This window comes from Centropristis striata, chromosome 11 (assembly GCF_030273125.1).
Source record: "Centropristis striata isolate RG_2023a ecotype Rhode Island chromosome 11, C.striata_1.0, whole genome shotgun sequence".
NCBI lineage: Eukaryota > Metazoa > Chordata > Actinopteri > Perciformes > Serranidae > Centropristis > Centropristis striata.
The window spans coordinates 16,320,168-16,343,083 of NC_081527.1; the positions used below are offsets into that span (position 1 = coordinate 16,320,168).

At 39.7% G+C, this 22,916-nt stretch overlaps 2 protein-coding genes across 2 annotated transcripts; both read left to right on the plus strand.

Annotated features, from left to right (window-relative positions):
• The first annotated feature begins 284 nt into the window (after window positions 1-284).
• On the plus strand, window positions 285-11,430 carry si:ch211-13f8.1 (uncharacterized). The gene is made up of 10 exons (XM_059344490.1): window positions 285-325; window positions 466-863; window positions 2,493-2,568; window positions 3,599-3,745; window positions 5,065-6,236; window positions 7,282-7,429; window positions 8,911-9,130; window positions 9,656-9,768; window positions 9,873-10,063; window positions 10,266-11,430. The coding sequence occupies exons 1-10, from the start codon at window positions 285-287 to the stop codon at window positions 10,457-10,459; spliced, it is 2,700 nt and encodes an 899-aa protein (XP_059200473.1). The 3' UTR covers window positions 10,460-11,430.
• Window positions 11,431-12,796: 1,366 nt separating this feature from the next.
• tal1 (T-cell acute lymphocytic leukemia 1) lies at window positions 12,797-17,439 on the plus strand. Its single transcript, XM_059344108.1, has 4 exons — window positions 12,797-12,955; window positions 14,231-14,779; window positions 15,126-15,244; window positions 16,123-17,439. The coding sequence occupies exons 2-4, from the start codon at window positions 14,268-14,270 to the stop codon at window positions 16,650-16,652; spliced, it is 1,161 nt and encodes a 386-aa protein (XP_059200091.1). The 5' UTR covers window positions 12,797-12,955; window positions 14,231-14,267; the 3' UTR covers window positions 16,653-17,439.
• The last annotated feature ends 5,477 nt before the right edge of the window (window positions 17,440-22,916 follow it).

The window sequence follows — 22,916 nt, forward strand, 5'->3', positions numbered from 1 at the left end:
GGGTCCAATACCTATGCCTGCTCCTTCCTGGCGATCAGGTGCTGCAAAGAACTTGAGCAGTAGTGATGAAGAGGAAGAGGTAGAGGTGCAAGTCAGTTTTGAGATCCACAGTCCTCCAGCTGAAGGGCGAGGACAGCAGGTGTTAGAGGAAGGAGAGGAAAGTGAAGACAAGGGGTCAGAGAAAAGTGAGGACCAGGTTAGTTTTCTGACAGACCAGCTGTGTGGGCTTGGGGAGGGGACCAGTCTCGAGAGTCTTCTGTCTGATAACTCAAGCAGCAGTAAGGATGACCCATCCCCTCAACACAAGGATCCTCCTCCTCTACCCGTGCTCTCCTCCTTACCAGCCACATCCTCTGCTTCCACAACATCTTCCACTTCTTCCACCACGACAACTAGACACTGGGCACCACCCAAGGGCTTCTGGAGAGTTGCGCGCCCTGAAACATTGCTCCTAAATGGCGTTAGCCCAAACAACACACCTGTGAAGGACCATACTCAGACAGAAGCAGTGGCAGAGCCTCAAAGGAAGTCTAAACAAGCTGAAACAGGCACCAGGAGCGAGGTGGATGCAAGTGAGGCATCCTCAGAATTCAAACACTCGGACAGCGTGGAGTGCTACCTGGACAGGTGTGAGCAGAAGGAGGCAGACGACCTAGCCAAAGGAGTGTGCAGTTCAGACAGCTGGGAGAGCATGTCTTCACAAAGTGGGATACTCTCAGGTGCAGAAGAGAAATTAAAGGTGAAACAGAGAGCTTATGCAAAGTTAAGGCAAAAACAACAAAACTGCAGGGAGGAGAGAGAGCACAGTGGAGAAGAAAGTCCCGGCTATTATGGAGACATGTCATGCAAAATGGATTATAAAGGTAGGTCTGTTGAGAAAAATGCCATGTGCTAATGTGTAGTTTTCTTTAATACAAAATGCAGCTTTTACAATCCACACTAGTACTTATAAGCTCATTTACCATAATTGGACACCGATATTTAGTTTTCCATAATTTCAAGTAAACATGACCTCAATAATAGTTCCATCCATTAAGTAGGACGAGGTTAAGGGAAAATCTAAACACTTTGTAAGTTTATTGAGGCTTGTCTTAAGGGTTTGAGAGTCCAACTTTGGGTCAATTCACAGATAAGACCCCCCCACCCCCCCACACCCATTATTTTTAGTTTGATGATTAAAGGATTATATTACATAGAAGGTGTCAAGTGTTGTAAAGCTCCGACTGTGACATTAAACTGGCTTTCTCTAAGTTATTATATTTGCTGTCTCGTCTATAAAATGTCCCAGCAAAATCCAAGGTGGTGTCAGTATATTCAATTTAATATGATATAAAACCGAGAAAAGCAGGAAACCAACATTTTCTGCCATTTTAGTATGAAAAACTACTTAAAAAAAACAATTAATCCATAATCAAAATAGATGTCAGTTATTTCTCTGTTGATCAACTAGCACCTGCAACAGACAGACCGGTATAATAATATACTAGTTTAAACAACAGTCCACAAAGGTTGAATGAGCTCATTCAATGAGAAGTCATAGTTTGTTTGACTTCTTTTGTCAGTGTAGTGAGTGCTGTTAGCTGTTGCTATTTCAAGAAAAAAAAATCAGTTCTATAGAAATAATACTTCCCTCTAAAACATTATAAAGCTTTTTATGATGGAAAGAACCATTTAAACTCCCTCACACAAGCCTTTGTCTGTCTCCTGATGATGTTGTATAGGAATGCATGTAACCTGGCTGGTTTCCAGTGTGTTGAACAGATGTCAGATGTGCAGATGTGCAGATGTGCAGGACGGTGTTGCTATTATTAGCAGTCAGAGCGTTGGGGGGGGGGGGGGGGGGGGGGGGGAGTGGTCCTGCTTTTATATTTCTGTCTGTGTACTGACTGTACTACTTTGTAGTGATGTATAGTGAGAGATTACATATATTCCCATGCTGCGCATTTGTGATACTGTATATGTGTCCTGTGTGTGCGTGTGTCAATCTCAATACAATCAGTGCAATCTGTAAATCCATGATGATCAGGTGATTTTTCCATCTTGTCTCTGGGAAATCTGCCTTTATCTGTTGTTGTTGCATAAACCGTGTTCTTTTTGTGATGGACATCAAAGATCAGTCAGGGATAACCTATCACTGATTCTTATGGCATGAAGGTTTATGAAAATCCTTATGATCATACAAAAAGCCAATTATTATAATACCCACATGTCCCTGTAGGTCATATTTTGGCTGATGGCTCTCTTGGCAGAAGTGTTCCCCTAGCCAACACAGCCCAATACACTGTATGATACACTGTATTATGTTGTGTTTAGAAGACTCCCTAAATTAGAATAATACACGATATATGAATTTTACACTAGGTTAAACAAATGTAGAGGGGAAAAAGATAGGAAGTTGATAAATAAAACCTTTGGATACTTTTAAATCAACATTATAGTCTGACTATAGATCTGCTGTAAAATGTGATTATGTTCTCTTTTTTTTTTAACAGTCACAGGCGCCCATGGGGTTTTGGACAGCTCAGACTCAGACACCATTCTTGCTCAGGAACTTGAACCCTACCTGAGGTGAGCAATGCAAAGCTTCTTTATGTACTTGGCAGGGGCAGTGACATACAACTCCTATGTACTATTTATATCCTGGCCTTATAAGTTCCCCTCTGACGGCACCACTTGCTGGGAATTAAGAGTCTAATTTTCCCTTGGATATATATATATATATATATATATATATATATATATATTAAAAAGTAAAGTAAAATATGAAATGATAGCCTTATTTGTGAGATATATGTGATACTTAGAGGGAGATAAAGGCTTAAAACTGTGTAATCATTGTGGATGAGATAGCCAACAAAAACGCTGTGCAAGTGAGCAATAAAAACATATTTTCCCCCCAATTTATTTAACTTACTCAACTCATATGATCCACTCTGCAGTTGATTTTACAGCCATCATTTTTGTGAGTGCATTCTGGTCATTATGATTATAAACTGCAGAGTCAAACAGCTCCACATGGGGTACAATAACAGACTGCTAATTACACCATTTTTGTCAGTGTTGGGATAAAGAAGTAAGATGACAAACTGTAATCTAGTGAAACAGAATATGTTCTCATCTTGACACCAGGGAGAGAATGAATCACACTCCAGTCCATTACAAGGATAATCCACATGGCTGGTGTATCATGCTATCTTTATCACTGGGGCAAGGGATAAAGACTAGTACGGACGATGAAGCACAATGCAGAGCAGCTTAGCTGCAGGGCATAAGGATGGATGGGAGGATGACGTTTCTCTCTGCTGCTCACCACCAGTACCACACCCCGGTCTATCCATCTGATATTACATAAAACAGCTTAGGAAGACGCAGCTTGATTCACTCAACCACGTTAAGTCAATCTGCGGGAATATGATGTTGCTGGATATGTCACAACACACAATAAGCTTTGCACATTTTATGACTTTATTGAATATTTCATTTAACTCCAACAGCTGGCAATATAGCCTAGTTTCATAACATTCAACATCCCCTTGCTGTTTTCATCATCTAAATTTTTCATGTCTTTTCTAATATGCATCTTTCTCTTGATTGTCAGGTCACTTCTTGTACTCACTGATGAGCTTCCACTGAGCCCAAGACACGAGCAAGCCAAGCTTCTTCTGGAGCGAGCGCGACTCAAGGCTCGCTCCAATCACGCTAAAGGCGACCGCAGACGCTCACATTCTGATCAGAGATCCACCGTGTAAGTTTGCTACATCTTCCTAAATGGGCTATGACCTCTTTTGCATCGTCACAACTTAGATATCCGACACTGTGAATGTCCCACTTGTGTTTGTGGGGATTTGCATGCATGGGTATGAATCAGTTGCATAATAACAAGTTCCATTTTGTGACAAGCTACCTCTGTCTCTTTCTTTTAGTTTCCTGTATCTGTTTATCAATCAGTTTCCCATCCTTATGTCTACCATATTGTCCCCTCTGCTTTGTTTATCCTTCTCTTGCTTGTTTTGGCAGAAGCTAATGTTGCATAACTGAAATTAAGTTCAAGCTTAGGAACCTGACACAGAGCTGACAATGATGAGAAAATGATTAATTGATGTCAGGCTGTTCATATAAGGGTCTATAAGATACACAGTTTTGTTTGCTGAAATCCACTTATATCGGCAAGAAACATTCAATTAATTTGGTATAAGGGTCATTTGCATTGGACTCTTCATGCAAGACTGCACTGCAAACCTTCCTACAGTCACTACATCTACTGCAATGTACTGTGACATTATTTATTGAACCCTTGTGCATCAGTGGGGAGCTTTTTAGCTGTGTTAATGAATATGGTAGACATTTATCATCATTTTTTATTAATCAGCTGTGTGTCCAAATACACTCAGACCCTTAAGGACAAAAATGTCTGATCCCATGGCCATTTCAGCATAAAATCATGCATTCTATTACACCAAGCTTACAAGGTAGAGCTATCTATTGCAGCCAATTTATTTTCCAACAGATTGAGACATTTTCTCATTTGTGCCCTATGGGACAAATGCATGCTATTTTCCTGGTTTCCACCTGGGTTATTTCTATTTTGGTTGATGCAATGCAACAAAATCAATGCTGTTCCTGATAATTGACATATCCCAGACTACAAAGAAAACCTAGTATTTAATATACAGAAAATAATTCACATTTTTAATGTATTTTTCAACAATAGTATTATGTAAATAAACTGCCATTTAAAGGGTTAAAATTAAATAGTTATGATCAGGATTGAACTTAAAAGATTGAACTCAGTGAAAATGGAAAATAATATTAATTTTATCATATAAAATATACAATGAAAATATACAATTGTCAGTTTTTGACACTAAAGTAACATGAGGAAAATGTTTAAAGGTTAATCACTAAACATTTCTTCTTTTAAATGGTTATTTTTCCTCCAGGTCTGTTGCTGAAAATTGCAGTTTCATGTTCTTGTTTATTTTTTCTGCACTTTCATAAGATATTAGCTTTCAAATTAGTTCATCACTCACAGACTTTAATATACACTTCTGCTATTTCTTGCAGAAAGAAGCAACAAGTTGAGTCACCTAATCCATCACCGGTGCAGAAAGCTGTTCAAACCAAAGAGGATCAAGCCGCTCAAACAGTATCAGGTCCCCTCCTCATCCCTGATCAAAGAGACATGTCCCCCGGTGACCAAGGTGGTCGATCCAGACGGTATGGTTGTTCACCAACACGCGTGCGCTTCGAGGATGAATCAGAGAAAGAAGCAGAGTCTCGGTACTTGGATAGAGTGAGACAGCGTAACAGGCCTGGGGCGTCCAAGTCCAAGAGCAAAGACAGCAATACGGATTCTAGCAGCAGTGGTTCAGAGAGGAGCAGAGGCCATCGCAGTGTCTCCATGCCTCCTCAGCAGAAGAAAGAAGTTGTGGATGTCAGTGGTGAACCCACAACAGTAATTAAAGAGATAATAGTGCTGGTGAAGAAATGTGAGGCATGTGGCTCTGTAGTGAGGGAGCCTCAGTCAGCCTCATCACCATCAGAGTTAAAGAATGCTGAGCCACAGCAGCCAGAGGATCCACGGGAAAAAGCAGCTCCTCGCTGTGTGTCTCAGAACAAACCAGAAGCAAGTACTCGTCCGAAAGCACCTCTAACTGTCACTTTTGCCGGAGCTTATGTGTTGGGGGAAAATAAAGAGAGCAGCTCAGGGTGGAAACCATCAGGGTTTGGTAAACTTAGGAGAAGGAGCAGGAAAGGAGAGAGTCGGCTGGAGTCCGGCCATGGCCCTTACGGCCCTTCCTGGGCTCAGCGTCGCAACTCAAATCCCAGGAACAGGGTCAACCTGAGCAGAGCTGTTTCTTTCGCCCCAGATAGCCCCGTCGCTCTTGAGCCCCATTTGCTGGAGGCATCTGATGGATTAAGGGAATCACCTCCCCCATCGCTGCCTATAAAGTCAGCCCTGAAGTCCAGTTCAAGAAATCGCTCTGCTGCAGGTCAGTCCACGGTTCAGTTCCAGGTTACCTCAAATCAGGGAGGTGAGGGAGGATCCCAGCATTCTGTTCTCCTGGACTCTCCGGAGGCAAGAAGGGAGTGTGTAGTGGCTTTAACCCAAGGGGCCACTGCAACAACCAACCCAGTGCCCTGTATCAGGCCCTCCACCCTGAGGTACTCCCCAGTTCGGATCACTACCGACCTTCCAGCTGCTGAACTCTGGGACTCCACTCCAGATGGAGCTGGTGAGTGATTTCACTACTAAAAAATATTACTTAAACTGATCATGATCCCATTTCATACTTTGCATAGTAGAAAATATCTATCATATATATCATATCATATATAATCTAGTGTAATAGAGTAGAGTAGAGTAGAGTAGAATAAACTAAACTAAACCTTTCAAACCTGTAATGCTCGCCTAAAAAGTTGTCTCCGATACTGCACCCACCTACTTGAACGCCCTGATTCAGGCATATGCTACCTCACGACCGTTGCGCTCTTCCAATGAACAGCGCCTGGCTCTGCCACCAATTCGTCCAAGGCAATCCAAACTCTTTGAGTTTCTTGTTCCCTCCCTTTCTTACACTACCAGTTCCTACCAGAGCAGGGACGTTCCTCTCTACCTTTTAAAAAAACTCCTGGAGACCCAGCTCTTCAGAGATCACCTTCTCTTCTAGCACCACATGCTAATTCTACTCCTTAAAGAAATGTCACTAGGAATTATTACTGCACTAATGGCTCTTATTGCACTACACCTGGATTGTTTCCCTTTTTTCGGTAAGTCACTTTGGATAAAAGCGTCTGCTAAATGACTAAATGTAAATGTAAGAAAAAACAGAATAGAGCAAACAGAACATAATAAAACAGAATATAATTCAACAGAAGTAATTAAAAATAGAACAGAACAGAATAAAACAGAATAGAATAGATAAAATAGAATAAATCAGAACAGACAAATAGAAGGGAACAGAATAGAATATAACAACATAAAACAGGATAGAACAGAACAAAACAGAAGACAATAAGACAGAACAAAATAAAACAGAATAGAACAAAACAGAGCAGAATAAAACAGTACAAAATGATATATGTGTTTATGGAATACGCATCATCTTATTTAAAACTTTGCATAATAGAGTACAGAATAATAGAACATATCCAATATGACACAACAGAACATAACAGAATAGGAAACGATGAATAAGAATTGGGTACAATAGAACAGAAAACATTATTAAATACAATGACTCTTTGACATCCACTCAGTACATCCTTTTCTACCAGCAGGTCTGAGCGACCCCGGTTCTGGTCCTGAGTGTCGTCCTGCTCTGCGCGGCCTGGCTATGTCTCGGGCTGAGGACCTCAGAGCGGAGCTGTTGAGAGCAGAACATCTGAAAGCTGAGGCCATATGGGAGGAAACCTCTGACGGGTCCAGGTAAGCCAAGATAACAACGCTATTGACGTAGCTTAGACAATAAATCCTTTGCCCCCACCATGCTGTACCCAAAACGGCTTGAGCGTGCCAGACTGCTCGCAGTTAGGAGATTAAAACCTGACCTACAGTCCACGGGATGTTGTTATGAAAAAATATTCTGTGGACATAAAGACAATCCTGCCCTCTTCTGGTAATGAATGATAATTTTTAACTAATAAATAGCACCTTGAAACTTAGTTAAACCAGTTAATTAGTGACATTAAGACAATTATTCGTTGTATTGTATACGTTTCCTGAAATTTTAGGTTTAAATATGTAAATCAGGCAACATCTTATTAAATATGTGCAAATTTGCATACATTTACAGATCAGAAATCTGAAAGATTGAAGCCAGGTTCAAAACACTCGTTTCATTTTGTTGATATACAACCCCAATTCCCAAAATGTTTGGATGCTAAACACAATTAAAACAGGATGCAATGTTTTTGCAAATCCTTTGAGACCTACATTCAGTTGAACACAGCACAATAAGAAGATATTTAATGCTCAAACTGTGAAACTTTTTTTTTGTAAATATACACTCATTCTGAGTTTGATGCATTCTGTTTTTATTAACATTTGACACAGCGCCTCAACCTAAATAAATGATACAGAATGCAATAATCATTTCTGACATATGTTCAATTGAAAACTGTGTAAAGACAATATATTTTGTCTCTGAACTGATATGTTTTTAACTTTTGTTTTTGTTTGAACTTTTGTTTTTGTTCAACTCACAGGTTTTTTACAGAGGGAATTTTGTATATCTCTTTTTTTTAAAATAAAAATAAGAAACACTGAAACAGCCATAAAAATGGCCTTGTTTTTAGGAATAAAATGTTAAATGTAAATCAGATTATGAATGACATATGAACACACTCCTCTGTTAAACCCATCAGAATATAGATAATTAAATTAAAAAGTTTGATGAATGCAAGTAATACTGAAGTGGAGACTTCTGGCTCAGATCAAGTCATTTTGAGAAAATGGCCTAGATTTTTGTTGTAAAATTCCATACATTATGCAAGAGGTGATTACTGATGAATAGGATAAAAAAAGAAGTAATTCACATCTGCATGAAACATCTCCTGTTGATTACGTACATTAAGAAAATTGTGTTTTGTATTACAGGTATTCTGAAATGTTATGTTTAAATCAGGCATTATCTAATACTAACTTCTGAAAATGCAAAGAGACATAGACACAATTGACACCTAAATGTGTACATTTTGTTTCCACCAGTCTAAAAGAAGACATGTTATGGGAGCAAAAATCTTAAAATTGACTGTAGTGTCTCACCTTAAAAATCTCTATCTCTGGCTTGTTGATTGGTTGTTTTGTTTGGGAAATAACTGAGTCTATATTAATACATTTTGAGCCTATATTATTGTCTAGTAAAAAAAACCATTAATACATATAAAACTATAACTTCACTTTTACAGAAAGCTCGATGGCAGGCCGAAGCTTTTCCTACGCCGCTTCTTTTCCTCCATTGGTCTGAACAGCGTTGGCAGGCTGGTGAAAGGAGGTCGATCCAGCAGCATGGAACAGCTCAGTTTACCCACTCCCCCCCGGGCCAGCTCCACTTCCCCGAGCCCTACCCGCAGACCACAGCCCACCATCCGCATGCAGAGGACACCCTCCCTACAAACCCTGCACACGGTGAGCAATAGCAGCAAACATTTCAGTTCAGGACGGCTGCGTTGCTCTGCCATCGTCTTTTGTTTTATTTCACCACATCAAACAGATGGAATTTTTTACCTCAAAACCCAAGGCCACAGGGAGAAAACATCTTATTTACATGTCTTTAAACTTCCTGTTCCGCTTTGAAGTACCTTTCACTACTTATTTGCCACAGTGGACCAACCAGGGCTTTGAAGTATTACCAACCTTTCTGCCCGACACTGGGAGCTCAGATAATGCATTCCAGGTTATCCGTGTTTCCTTCCACTTTCTGTGGTAGCCATCCTTGTTGTCCTCTTGACAGCTGTAAGAGTACACGAAACACATGTAAACAACTTTCTATTCCAGCCAATCACAGCCTCTGTTTGCATAATGTGTGCGTGTGATGCCAAACTCACATTTGTAAGTTTTAGAGGGGTGTTAGAGCCACAAAAAAAGCCAATCTGGTGAATTTTGCCAATATGAAAAACACAATTTGTTACAGTGCCATTTCTTTGCCACTAGGTGCTGCCACTGGCCCAACTGCGCAAAGCCTCCTCTGTGCAGAGTTTAGAGAGGAGAACAGAACGTTCAACAATCCTGGGAGAGGTGCAGATACCGTACGGCCTAGCACCCAGGTAAGTGGAAAAGAAACGTAGAGAGAAAGACACACATGGGATTAAACCACATCCTACTTATTTACTTAATTCTAATGACTAGAGGTGAATTTCTGCTGTTACAGCCCAGACAGCCCTCAGATCGAGCTGCACAGAGCCCTGAGTGTTGAAGATGTACTTGCCTCCAGAATCGCACGTCCAGTGGGCCGAGTCACCCAGGCTTTCCCTGATGGGACCCTACTCCTGGAGCTCGTCAGACCCCCAAATGGTCCCTTTGGTTTCGTCATATCTAGGGGCAAAGGTCGACCAGACACAGGTATTGATGATATGTTGTTTATCTTAAAAACAGAAGAGAAAGACTTGAAATGTCATTGTTCTAATATAAGCAGATACTTTATTTTGCTTACACATGTGTCTATTAAAAACTTCCACTTCCCCTCACACACTACAACCATTTACTCACCTTTATTTCATCTGTCTTCCTTCTCCCTCTTCTCCTCTTATTGTTTGCATCCCAGGTGTGTATGTAGAGAAGGTAGGTGACGGTGGTGGCGAGGGCCCCTACACGGGTCTCCTCAGCATCGGTGATGAAATTCTGCAGGTGAATGGCGAGGCTGTGGCTGGACTCAGTCTGGACCACGTCACTCGGCTCATGACCCGGGAAAGCACCGCTTCTCTTCGGATCATGCCGTCCCGACGCAACCCGCGCTGACTGGGAAGATCGGCATGGCACAGAGCCATTCCTCCTGCAGCCATGGATTATACTTCACCACTGCAAACACAACTGGTGGACTGTAACTCATGGTTGATAGTCAGTTCAGTGCAGTTTTACGTATCAAAATGGTTGCATGAAATAACAGTGTTAGAGAGTGTTCATTTTCTATTTGTGCAAAATATTGCTCAACAATATGACACTGGGGTACAAGGGGACCTGGATTACAACGACAAATCCATAAAATAACCAAATGACCAAACTAAAACCAAATAAATCCAGTAGTAGAGATTACTATGTAAGATAGAAGCTTTCAGAGTATATATTGTGATACTAATAAATAAGTTATGACTATAATTATGATTCAAATCCAGCACTGCTTGTTTTTTTATGGTCAGATGTAGTTATATAGAGATAATTTAAATCATAAAGTGTGTGAATTTTAACCTCGTCTTATAATGTTTACAAACTCTTTTCAAAATATAAAAAAATGGGTGACTACATTTAATTTCAATATTAAATATTTATTAAATATTATATGACAATCAAAGAAAAAAGCGTCTCAATTTTTCTCATGTTCAAATTGTGTTTATTTTTATTTTACCACCCTAAATGCGTAGTGAGTGGAACCATATTTTGTCACATTTAAATTTTTCCCATTAATCTCATTGATTATTTCAGATGATTGACTTGTGGGCCACAAATGTATTGTTAGCCCATGAGAACCTCGAACTAAAGAGCTATTTTTTTTAGAAAGAAGAAAAAAGTGCCCTCCACTGGATTGCAACTGCAAATTATGTCTAAACAAAAAAGCAATTAATTATCCTCCTCTCTCTTCATTGGATCATATTTCCCTGGGGCTCTGCAGGATCCCTTCATTTCACTCGTGCTGTATCACCTACTGCTTCAGGAAATTGATACTTGTTTGCTTTTAAATAAAAATGTTTTATTTTGTCAAACTTTTGTAACAGTCATTATGCACATGAGTATTAAAAGTATATTTACATCTGTTTATATAGATGCATGGATATATTTGAACCATTTAAATTTAGAGTATGCTATCATATGAATTAGTAACACAAATTGTTTTCTTCTATTGTAAGGCAAAACCCCTTAAGCTTAAATAAAGCTCAATTAAATAAATTAAATATATTGATTTGCATGTTTTAGATTATTTATTTGGACCCATAGCAGTGTTGAGGGCTCCTCAACAACAAATATCTTGGCACAACTGGGGTTTCCTTGGAAAAAAAAAGTTTAAAGGGATTGTGTAAGACTGTGTTGTTATTTAAACACAGGATGTGGGATGCTTGTCGTGACTTCTGCTTCAACAGGTCTGTTTAAAGGTCGTGACTAATTCTGAGGCTCGCTATTGTTTTCTTAAACATTAGGCTTAAAAAAGGAAACATTATCCACATTTTCCATCTATTTATCTATCTAATGACGCGGCTATATGCTCTTATTTCGACATGTCACGAGTTTATTTGAGCAAATGTATGCCATTATTTAAATTCATACATGTATTTGACTCAAAGAAGTAAATGAAAGCGGTGTGAAAAATCCGTTATTAGGATGTACTTGCTACCATTACGGCTGTCCTGACTATGCTCTGATAGCGCGAGTCTCGTTTTATCAGATGCGACCAGGAGCCCGATACGCTTTTATCTCCCCGAGCCATGAGTCCCCCCCTCACCCCCCATGGGCCCCGGGGGAACCGTCGTCCAAGGCCCCTGCATCACAAACAGTGACATACAGCAGCACATTTATTTATTTATTTTTTTATATTTATTGATTAGTTAATTGATAGAGAATTGTGTCCCATTGTTATCATAATTACACCCTCGTCAGTCTATTATATCATCCTTCCTCGAGGCGCACAAATGGATTATTGGATATACTCTTTTTTTAGGATAAAATGAAAAAAAAATTAATAAAAAAAGAAGACCTTGTGCTATCATCAGTTATCTTATTGCAGGATAAATTGGCTTAGCAAAAAATCCCTTTGTTGAGAATATAAATAGGTCAACAGCTTAACCTGCAGCTTTTGTTTCTTTCATCAAAAAAAATTAAAACACCTCCACTATAGCTACAGTATACTACCTCACGTTGTTACAGGCCTGTGCCTGTTTGCTTTTTTTTTTAATGCTTTGCCCTCCACAAGCCTATATAGCCCACGACAGCCAAATAATAATGAATCATTTCATAAATAATGGGTTTAGGGGCTTATCGGGAATGAAGAGGCCGCTGCCGTGCGCTTATCTCACTCGGCCACATTGCGGCCTGTGTTCCGCTCCCCATACTGAGGGAGCGCACTGGATGCGGCGAGGAATAACTCAGCTACACACACACACACACACACACACATACACACACACACACACACACACACACACACTGCTCCACAACTGGCAGAAAAAAAGAAAAACCTCAGACATGGATGACCCACTCACAAAATGGCTCCACTTACACAGTAACATCAACAACACGGCTGGAGCGGTAAGTGCAACAAAATACACCTCTTTATTTAAAGCAGCGTGTTCGTTATTCCTTAATGCTGGAAGTGGGTTGCGATCGTGTGGATTTTATTGCTTTTACGTGCGAAATATTTAGCCTATATTTCCAGCTATTGTCCGCTCGGATGGTTGTACGGGATGTAGGCTAATAACGGATACGAGGCCTATTGGAGGATTCCCAGAAATAAAAAGTGCGCTTTTTATTTAATTAGCTGTTCGTTTAGAATAATATTCCTGGATGTTTATCGGGTTAATAAGCCACTAAAAGACCTGATGTGTAGTGTATTTAATATGACAAGCCTTTGATGTTCGATACAACAACAGCACCATGGCCTACATCGTCATAGAATAAAAAAATCCACCACCTACTCCATGGAAATGATCAAGTGTTTTTGATGGATATTTGTGGATTTGCTGAGGAATTCATTTTTATATAATTCGACGAGTAAGAAGCTTTCTGTGGTCCTAGCATGTAAAATCTCTCTTTAAGACGACCATTTCTCCTCTAAATAAACTGCAGCCGATAATAGTTTTTTATTTTATTCGGATGCGACTATACGCAGAGCTCAAATGTCGGTTTAATACATTGAGATATCAGCTGAACGTTATGAACTGTGCTGAAGGCCAGGCAAGCTTCAGATAAGACATTCATAGAAAAGAAAAAAATATTCCGATGCAGAAAAAAACAAGATAAATCTCGTTGTAAATATGATAATATTAAAAACATATCAATTTATATTAAAAACGTTTAACTGAGGGAAATTCATAATTGTATGAGGATCCCAGCCGGTTTAACTTACAAATAAATAAATAAATATAAAAAGCTCTCAAACCTTCAGCAGATCACAAAAAATAATAGAATCCTCGACAGTTAAAATATTTTTTAAATTTAGTTATGTAGCTTTTGTGTTATTAAGCTTTTGGCAACAAATATATATATATATATATATATATATATATATATATATATATATATTTCCCCCCCTAAAAATATTGACTAAAATGTAGGCTATCATTAAGAAAAATATATCCAGCAAGCAACCGTCTTTTTTTTTTTGCACTGTTTGCAAGAAATGTTAGGCTAAGTCTTCAACTGATAATGATAATTCTAATAATAATATTAATATTACAAAATCATAATTTTAATGCCATGGATTTCAGGCTTCAATAAGGCAAAAGCTTAGCAATTTATCTGGTATATTAATACTGTCACATTTTGTTCTGAGCAATAAATTAATCGAGGAAAAATCTTATTTAGGACGTAGTGGACTCGAGCGAGTGGTGACGGAATAAAAATGATGGAAAAACGGCAACCGGAGCTTCGTCCTGGAAGTCCTGATGCGGAGTCTGGTCCTGGAAAGCGGGAGGACTCCTCCATCATCTCCAGACTGAACGGATGCAAGGGGGAAGAGGAGCCGAGGCGAGAGGAGGGGGAGAAGGAGAGGGGAGGGAGCTTCAAGGGGGTTGAGGAGACGGATGACGTTCCTCTGCAGAACTCGAGCAACGGGACCAGCATCAGCATCATCATCAACGGCGTTGCCAAGGAAACTGCCTCTCACAACGCCCTTGACCTGAAAAGGGAAGTGCCGGTGATCGAGCTCTCCAGGAGGGACGCTATAAAAGCGGTGGAGCAGAGGACTGAGAGCCATTTGGTGCCGATCACGGAACTTCGCAGACCTCCACCGCTGCCGCTGCCGCCGCCGCAACGAGACGACGCTCGAATGGTCCAACTGAGCCCAAACGCGTTTCCTGTCCCGGCCCGGGCGATGCTCTACAACCTGGCGCAGCCTCTCGCCGCCATCAACAGGTAAAAGCAGGTGGAGGCAGAAAAGATTAAAAAAAAAAAAAAATCAGTTTCATGAATGCACGTTTTCATTTGATCATGATTGCACCATAAGTTTGAAGACTGTTAGATGTTGGCCTTTTATGGAACTGAAGTGTGAAAATATGCTTGTAGTGTATACATTATGTGCATGAATGACAGTGAGAAAAAGCCTATAAATGTGTGTTTGTGTGTGTGTGTTTCTGAGTGTGTCCCTGGTAAAAAAGAGTGTGTGTGTGTGTGTGTGGGGGGGGGGGGGGGGGGGGGTTATGCTGAAACTCATGTTTTCTGAGATACCTGTGCACCTTTTGTCTGCTTTCTGTTGCTGTAGTCTCGGAGGGGAGTCGGAGCAGTACAGCATGTACCCCAGCAACAGGGTAAAGCGCCGCCCGGCGCCTTATGAGGTTGAACTCGACGAGGGTAGGCGCATTTTAGATCTTTATAAGTATGGTAAGATGCACTTTTGCTGTGTCCTCCTTCTGCCAGTATAGTCTCCTAACCGTCCCCTCCTCATCTCCATTGCCATTCATCCACTGATCTGACTGTTGCAGAAGATAGGCCTAAGTTCTAATAAATAAATTAAGTGTTTAAGAGGAATATCATAATTCATGGCGTAAATGAATGCTGCTAATCTGAATGTCAAATACATGTACCTGCATGCCATTGAAGTAAGCTCTTTTCGGGCGGATTTGGGGGTTTATTTCATTTGAAACATCCTTTCCATCGCTGCCCACACACTGCCATATACAGGGGTGGAGGATGGGGGTGCTGCTGCCTCCATGCCAAGGTTTTACTGCAGAGTGGGCTGAAGGATTAAGATAGACTGGGTGTGTTCCAAGGGCGACAATAGCTTGGAAGACACCATTGTTGAGGGCGGGAGGATGTGACTACCTGCAGTGGGGCATTTTATCATACCTAAATAAATAAAAAGTATGTTGAAAATGAAACAGGGAGCACACAGTCTCCCCAGCACCCTTTCCTGAGGTTTGGCGTGCCACACCAGTCATTTCTCTTGCATCGCATTTACACAGTATTTGGCACATGGCATATTGTTTCTAATTTTTTGCTTCTTCTCCATCATCTAAATATTCACGGCTGTAGGGAGGACGATTTATGCAGCTTGTTTTTTTAGTATTATTAAACTTGTTTTTCCAAATCTTATGTGCATCTGTTCTCCTGCAGCTACTTTTTCCTTTTATTATTATTGCTCGCTTTACCCTTTTACAGACTGCATGATCCGTTTCAGCTCTGCACTGCATGTTATTTATGTTATCCCATCAATGCCTCTTCTTCTTATGTCTTTTTTCCCCTACCTATTTCTCTGCTAGCTGGCCAGCCAAAGATTGTACGTCGTATCTTCACTAACAGCCGTGAACGTTGGCGGCAGCAGAACGTGAACGGGGCGTTTGCGGAGCTACGCAAACTCATCCCGACTCACCCCCCAGACAAGAAGCTGAGCAAGAATGAGATCTTGCGGCTTGCTATGAAGTACATCAGCTTCCTCTCCAACCTCCTGGAGGACCAGGATGGAGGGAGGAATGTTGGCAGCACAACCGATGGGGAAACAGGGCTTCTGGTTGGGGTCGGGGCCCACGAAGGGGGCCCTCAGGGTGGACCACATCAGGACACAGTGGTGGGCTTGGCCAGGGACGATCTTCTGGAGACAATGTCACCGGGCTCTAGTTGTGGAAGCCTGCCTGATGATGATGCCGAGGGCAGTCCTGAAAGCTTTATGGAGGACCAGGACTCGCCTCCGGCTCCAAGGACTCTAACGGCTTCACGCGGACCCCCACTGCATCTAGCTGGTAGAGATCTGAGGCGCAATGGCCGCCCTTCAGATGGCTCCAGTCGCCGATGATGCCGATGCCAATAGACCACGGACACATAACCTGAGACTGAGAGAGAACAATGAGAGGGACTAAGAAAGAGATGGATATGCTCAGGACCCTTTACCCTTGAGTCAGTGTAGGAAAGAGAATCAAGCGCCAAGTAGTGAGATAGTGGAGTACGATGCTGTCTCCACACTACATCTGAGGCAGCACTGATAAAAAGCTTTGTTTGACTGGTGATCGAATTTGATCCAACAAAAGACTTGTAAATTCTGCATGTCTCATGTCTTTGACTGACCTGCGGATTCTAACTTTATGTGTTTTGAAAGTCCAAAGACTGGATGCTCTTAAATCATTTTTAAAAACACACAAAAAAAGAAAAACCAAACAAAAGATCAATCAAGACACTAAGCAAAGATGTGTTACATTGAAATTTGAACCAATACTTCACTTATAATACTATTGATTTCAGTATGGTGCAGCTGCAAGTACACGGCTCTAAAACATAAATTATTAAACCCTGGAAATTTATGCCCAACAAATCTAATGTGTTAAAACAATGACACAAAAGTTTGCCTCATTTGGAGGCCGTAAGTGAACCGACTGCACTCTAATGTACCCATGCAGTTACGTATGTATTGTAAATAGCATTATATTTCCACTGCACAATGTAACAACAGTGACTCAAGTTCAAGTCATGTGGTTTAAGATGTACTGTAGCGTGTTTGTCAATGGGTTTACTAGCAAAATGGTCTTTTGGGAGACATGAAAAAAGGAGAGAAGAGACGAGATGAACTCGAAATGTAAAGCACGCAACGGAACGTAGTACATCAAATGTGGTACCATTTACTTCTGTTACACTTTGGTTGTGAGAAAATGACACCAAATACGGCAACAGACAGTTAAACAATTTCACTGCCGGGGATGAATATATCTATTTGAATTTGCTGTGGAGGTACAAGACATGCAGTGCTTCTTAAAGTGTACAAAATATGAGTCAGATGATATTGCGACATGACTCATGCAGTCCTTTTGATATGAATGTTTCAGTGTTTTTTTTTTTAAAACTGTAATGCAGTTGTAGTTTAGTAAGGTACACAAATAAATCCCTTCATTGCCGCATTTCACATATACATACACACACACGCACACACACACACACACAGGCACACTCACATAAACACAGTGTTAATATCATAACAACACCAGCAGTTTTCTGATTAATACAGTAAAGTATTGCTCACTGTTGTTGGTTATTCTGCTTTTTCAGCAGAACCTTGTAGCCTATATTGGTACCTTTGGTAACTATGGTATTTTATGAATTGCAGTAAAGGGACATTGTACGTTTGGTAATGACATATTTGTTGTATGATAGTTGTATCTATAAATATATCCAATGTTAAATCGATGAATTTTATACAAAACCCCTGAATAAAACATGCAGAGAAAAAGCCTTGTATTTGATCTCACTTGTGGGTCTTAATTTAGGATTTAATTTAATTGAATGTAATTAAATTAATTTACTTCAATGTTAAAGAAACTAAAAATAACGGTTCCAACAAGTCCTCCAAACCACACAGTTTAATTTAGACATATGATTGTATAATTTAGGCAACAAAAGTACATCCTTAAGGTTAGGGCAAAAAGGTACATAGTAAGGCATTACACAGAATAGAATTGATAAAACGTAAAAAAATAAATAAAAAAAATGCATGGAACTGTTGGAAGTGAGGTCATTTTGTTGGTGACAAAAAAGTGATGCACAGGAGTAAATTTACTGTTTTTTTTTTTTTTTTAAAGAGAAATGATCATCGGTCTCCTGGATGAAAGTCATGTGTTTGTTTGACCCGTCTACCTCCCCTCCTGCCCTCCGAAAGCAGATCATTTTGTGCTTTATACTCAGTTTCTTCACTTATTTCTTTACTTTGTAATGTAATTTATAACCTATATTGCTACTACAGGGCGCCACTAACTACAAATTTAAATATGGGTCATATAAAATAAGCTGCTGTACAAATTAAACTAAGGGTCGTATTTTGGGGTAGAATGGTCTCAACAGTACATAGCTTACAAAAACGTTGTAATAAATATGTTGTATTTAACATTGTGAAATTATGGCTGTTTCAAAGATGAGGTTAACATGTTGAAAGGGAACTACTCGGTTAGGTTTAGGCACCTAAACGACCTGGGTAAAGTAAAACAAAAAGAAAAAATAGGTAATTATCAGGTTAATTTAATATATAACATGGTTGACTTTTGATTTCAAAAGGGACATACTAGTCTCCTGGGTCAAAGTCCTGTCCCAAACAAACATTTTTTGGTCTTCCTTACAAATTCTTCCCGTCATAATTACTATTACCACCAGAAGTCTTTGCCTTGAAACAAACGTCAATAATGTGTGCAATAAGCTGCACCTCCTGGCTCATGATTACTTTGGATATCTGTGAATTAGAGAGAGATTTATTGCAGGAATAACTGTAAATAGTTAATGAGAACACCCTGAAAAATATATATTTTTTGCTACATTTCATCATATATGGCTAATTCATACCTTTTCCTTATCACTTTTTCATAATTGCATACCCTAATTGACAAATTCCTACAGGCAGGCAACGGCATAATGTTCCATGCAACTGTCTCACACCTTATCTGTACAGAGTGTATAGCTGAAACCACAACCTCCTCTTGAAACTCCCCCCAATGGACGCTGGAATCCTCACTTCCTCCCAACAAGTGACAACTTCCTGTCGGGGTTAACGTGGCTCGGTGACCTGCAGGATATCCTGCCATTGTGAAAGTGGTTTTGACAGCCTCTGCTGCACTCGTTTGCATGCTGTTGTGTCTGAACACATTGTGAAACAGCCGCACTGGTTGCTACTTCCACCGCCTCGAAGTTATTCACTTACGCAATCGAAAAGTAATGTTCAACCAACCTGTGGTCATTAATAAGAAATTGGCAGCGGTTGTAGCTTTGCCACATAAATGCTACTTTTCTGAAGTCTACTTCCATAACTCCACACGACAGACTTTGCCACCACTACAGCAGCATCCAGCTCTTAGACATTTCTCAAAAGTAAAATTGCTTCCAGAGAGCATCAGAGACATCCAGGTGTTTGGGGACCTCTCCCTTGCTCCGCTCTGGCTGTGATGGGACTCCACTGACGGGCCTTCTGGGTTAATGCTTGCCAAACATTTACCTGCTTCAGTGTTCCTGACTCTCCAAAAACACAGACTCACAAAAAGAGAGGGATACAGGGAGTGTATATGAGGGATTTAAAGGGAGGGGATGAGAGGAGGCTTGTGTATGTGTGTGTACATGTTTGTGAGAGGAGGCTTGTGTGTGTGTGCTTGTGTGTGTGTGCGTGCTCTGCATAGATCTGTGTGTGTGTGTGTGTGTGTGTGTGACAGAGAGAGAGGAGGCATGTGTGTGTGTTTATCAGCTCAGTGCAGATGGGTGGCAGAGTGGCTCTTGCAGCCAAATGATTCAGTATGCTAATGAGTTGTTATCTGTGGTGCTGCAGGAACAATATACTGTCTTTCTCACAGTGGGATTCCAGCCTGCTGGGAGCAGATTACACTGCACACACCGCCAAGGTAGTTATTTATATTTTCACACAGAGTAGTAGAAAATACATAAATGCACACATACACACATCCACGGATAGGCCTATAAACAAACAAGCAAAATAACATTTTAACACACACACACACACACACACACACACACCGCCACCACCACCACCACTATCACCAGCAGCAGCAGCAGCAACATAAATAACGTGGAAATTTGAGGTAAATTTATGTCCTCCACCAGTAGATGGAGATGCCATCCTGGGATTTACATTTTAACAGTATACTTCATTCAATATTACATATGTCTTTATTTAAGTTATCTTTCAGTTTCTCCAGTTGAGAGACATTTATTAGCTTAAAACACTCAAACTCATCTTACAAGTCATTCCAAAGTAGCACTTTTAATTCTATGCACAAATCACATATCACTGGATACTCTTCTTTTGATCTCAGACCCAAACTAAATTCTATAGGGCTGGGAGTAATAATTATCTTCAATACTGATTAATTTCCCAATTATTTTCACTATTAATTGTTTGGTCTGTAAAATGTCAGAAATTGTGGAAAATATCTATCCCATGTGATGTCTTTACCGTCTTGTTTTGTCAATCCAAAACCCCCAAATAGTAATTTTAATAAGATAAACTGCATTAATAGAATCTCCACATTTAAGAGGCTGAAAACAGAATTAAAAAAGAAAAAAAAAGAAAAAGTTATTTAATAATAAATCAATTATCAAAGTAGTTGGCAGTATTTTTCTGTCAATGGATTAATTGATTAGTCGACTAACTGTTGCAGCTCTATTCCACTCGAACACTAATTTTGCTTTTGAAATATCACTTCAGAAAAGGCACAAATGAAAAAAAAATACAGGCTGTTTGATGATGTTCATTTGGACATAATTAAAATTGTCGTTCCCTAATGTTTATTATGCCACAATAATTCATTTTATAGTAATTGTCTATTCGCTTGTAGCCTCTGGCTATAATCTTGGTTGAGTGTACACTCTAGACAATGTATTTCCTTTAGAAACAGCCGTAATACTGTATATATTATACAGGGCCATGCAGAGAAATTTTGATTGGCATGTGCTCAAAGTTAGAAAAGAATAAAATGGCACATGGTAGAATATCTTAAAACTCACCAAAATGTCAAACTTTTGCTTTAACAGTAAAGTGCTTCTTCGTGTTTATAAATGTTTTACATTACTTAATACCATCACATCCCGTTCACTGCTCTGCCCTCTGGTGGCATAAAAGATGCAGTACGCCAAATAGGGAATAACTGAAAATATTAGTTAGTTTGATATAATTAGAGGTCTCTACCCAGTACATGCACCAGATCTATAGATTAACAAATCAACTCAGTTAAAGAGACACTGGAAAAAAGTGAATAATTGAATTACTGATTTAAATTATTTAAAGCTGAAAACCTGATCTCAGATATTGTACTGTATTCTCTTTAGTCAACTATATATAAAACAAATAACATGCGAAAATAAAGTTTGACATCAGTGTGGAAAACAACAGAACAGATTAATTAGAAAATGCTAAAATGGTTTATCATACGATGCACATATCATAGACACATGACTTAGTTTTTAAAATATATACAGTAGCCCACTACAAAACTGAGAGTTACAGATAAGTACTAAATACTGAAAACAACAACAACACAAAAGTTGGTTTTCTTAGCGCTAATGACTCATTTTACAGCATAATTTAACTTTAATCCAGAAAAGTCCTGCACAGACTTATTCAACTCACACAAATGCAAAGTTCTCCAGGCTCTGTCTCTGCTCACTGTAACATCAGCAACAACTCAACAGACACACCGAGCTATAACACCGACAACTGCACAGCGAGGAGTTAAATAGGCCTACATGTGAACTTTTCACCAGAAAAACCGGCATTCGGGACCAACATTATGTTGAATAATGAAGCTGCGTAACGCAAAACCTATCAATAAAACGTGATAACCACTCACACAAACTCACTATCCAAACGTTCCCGCGTCCTGCGTCACAAGTGTACGTTAGCAAAACAGAGGTGACGTCACATGATGACCTTTCACCTGCCGCAGGTGATCATGTAAATATAAATAAAATAAAATAAAATATGCATTGATAAAAAGGCACTTTGGGCATCAAGGGAAAGGTTTCTGGATTTGGGGAATTTTGATGCCCCCACTAACCTGTTCATTTTTTAAAAATATTTATATAATAATGGTAGTTACACCAATCTGCTCAAAATATGACATTAGCTTTAACCAACGTTGACAATAGCTCTTGTTATAGAATATATATTTTCAAAAGAATATTTATTTTCCAATTAATGAAGACAGATATTGGAGTTTAAGATAATCATAACTACAAAATTAAACATATCAGAACTGGGTAACACACTGTTTCCTTACTGTTTTTTTTTTTTTTTACAAAGACATCACAACACAGAAATGTGTCGGTTACCTCTAGGAGAAATAAACTACTACATGTAATTCATCCTCCAGATTGATTGCTGTTGTGTCCAGGAAAATGAGGTCTTGACTGTTTAGAGCCTAATGATATATAGGATTTGTAAAAGTCAATGCTATTTTTCATTGTACAATGTGAGTACACCAGAATATCATTTATAGTGCTTTCATTCTCTCTCTCTTTCTTTGCTGCAGAGGGTTATCCTCCTTGTTTGGTGCCCGGGCAGCTAATCTGTCATTATTGGTAT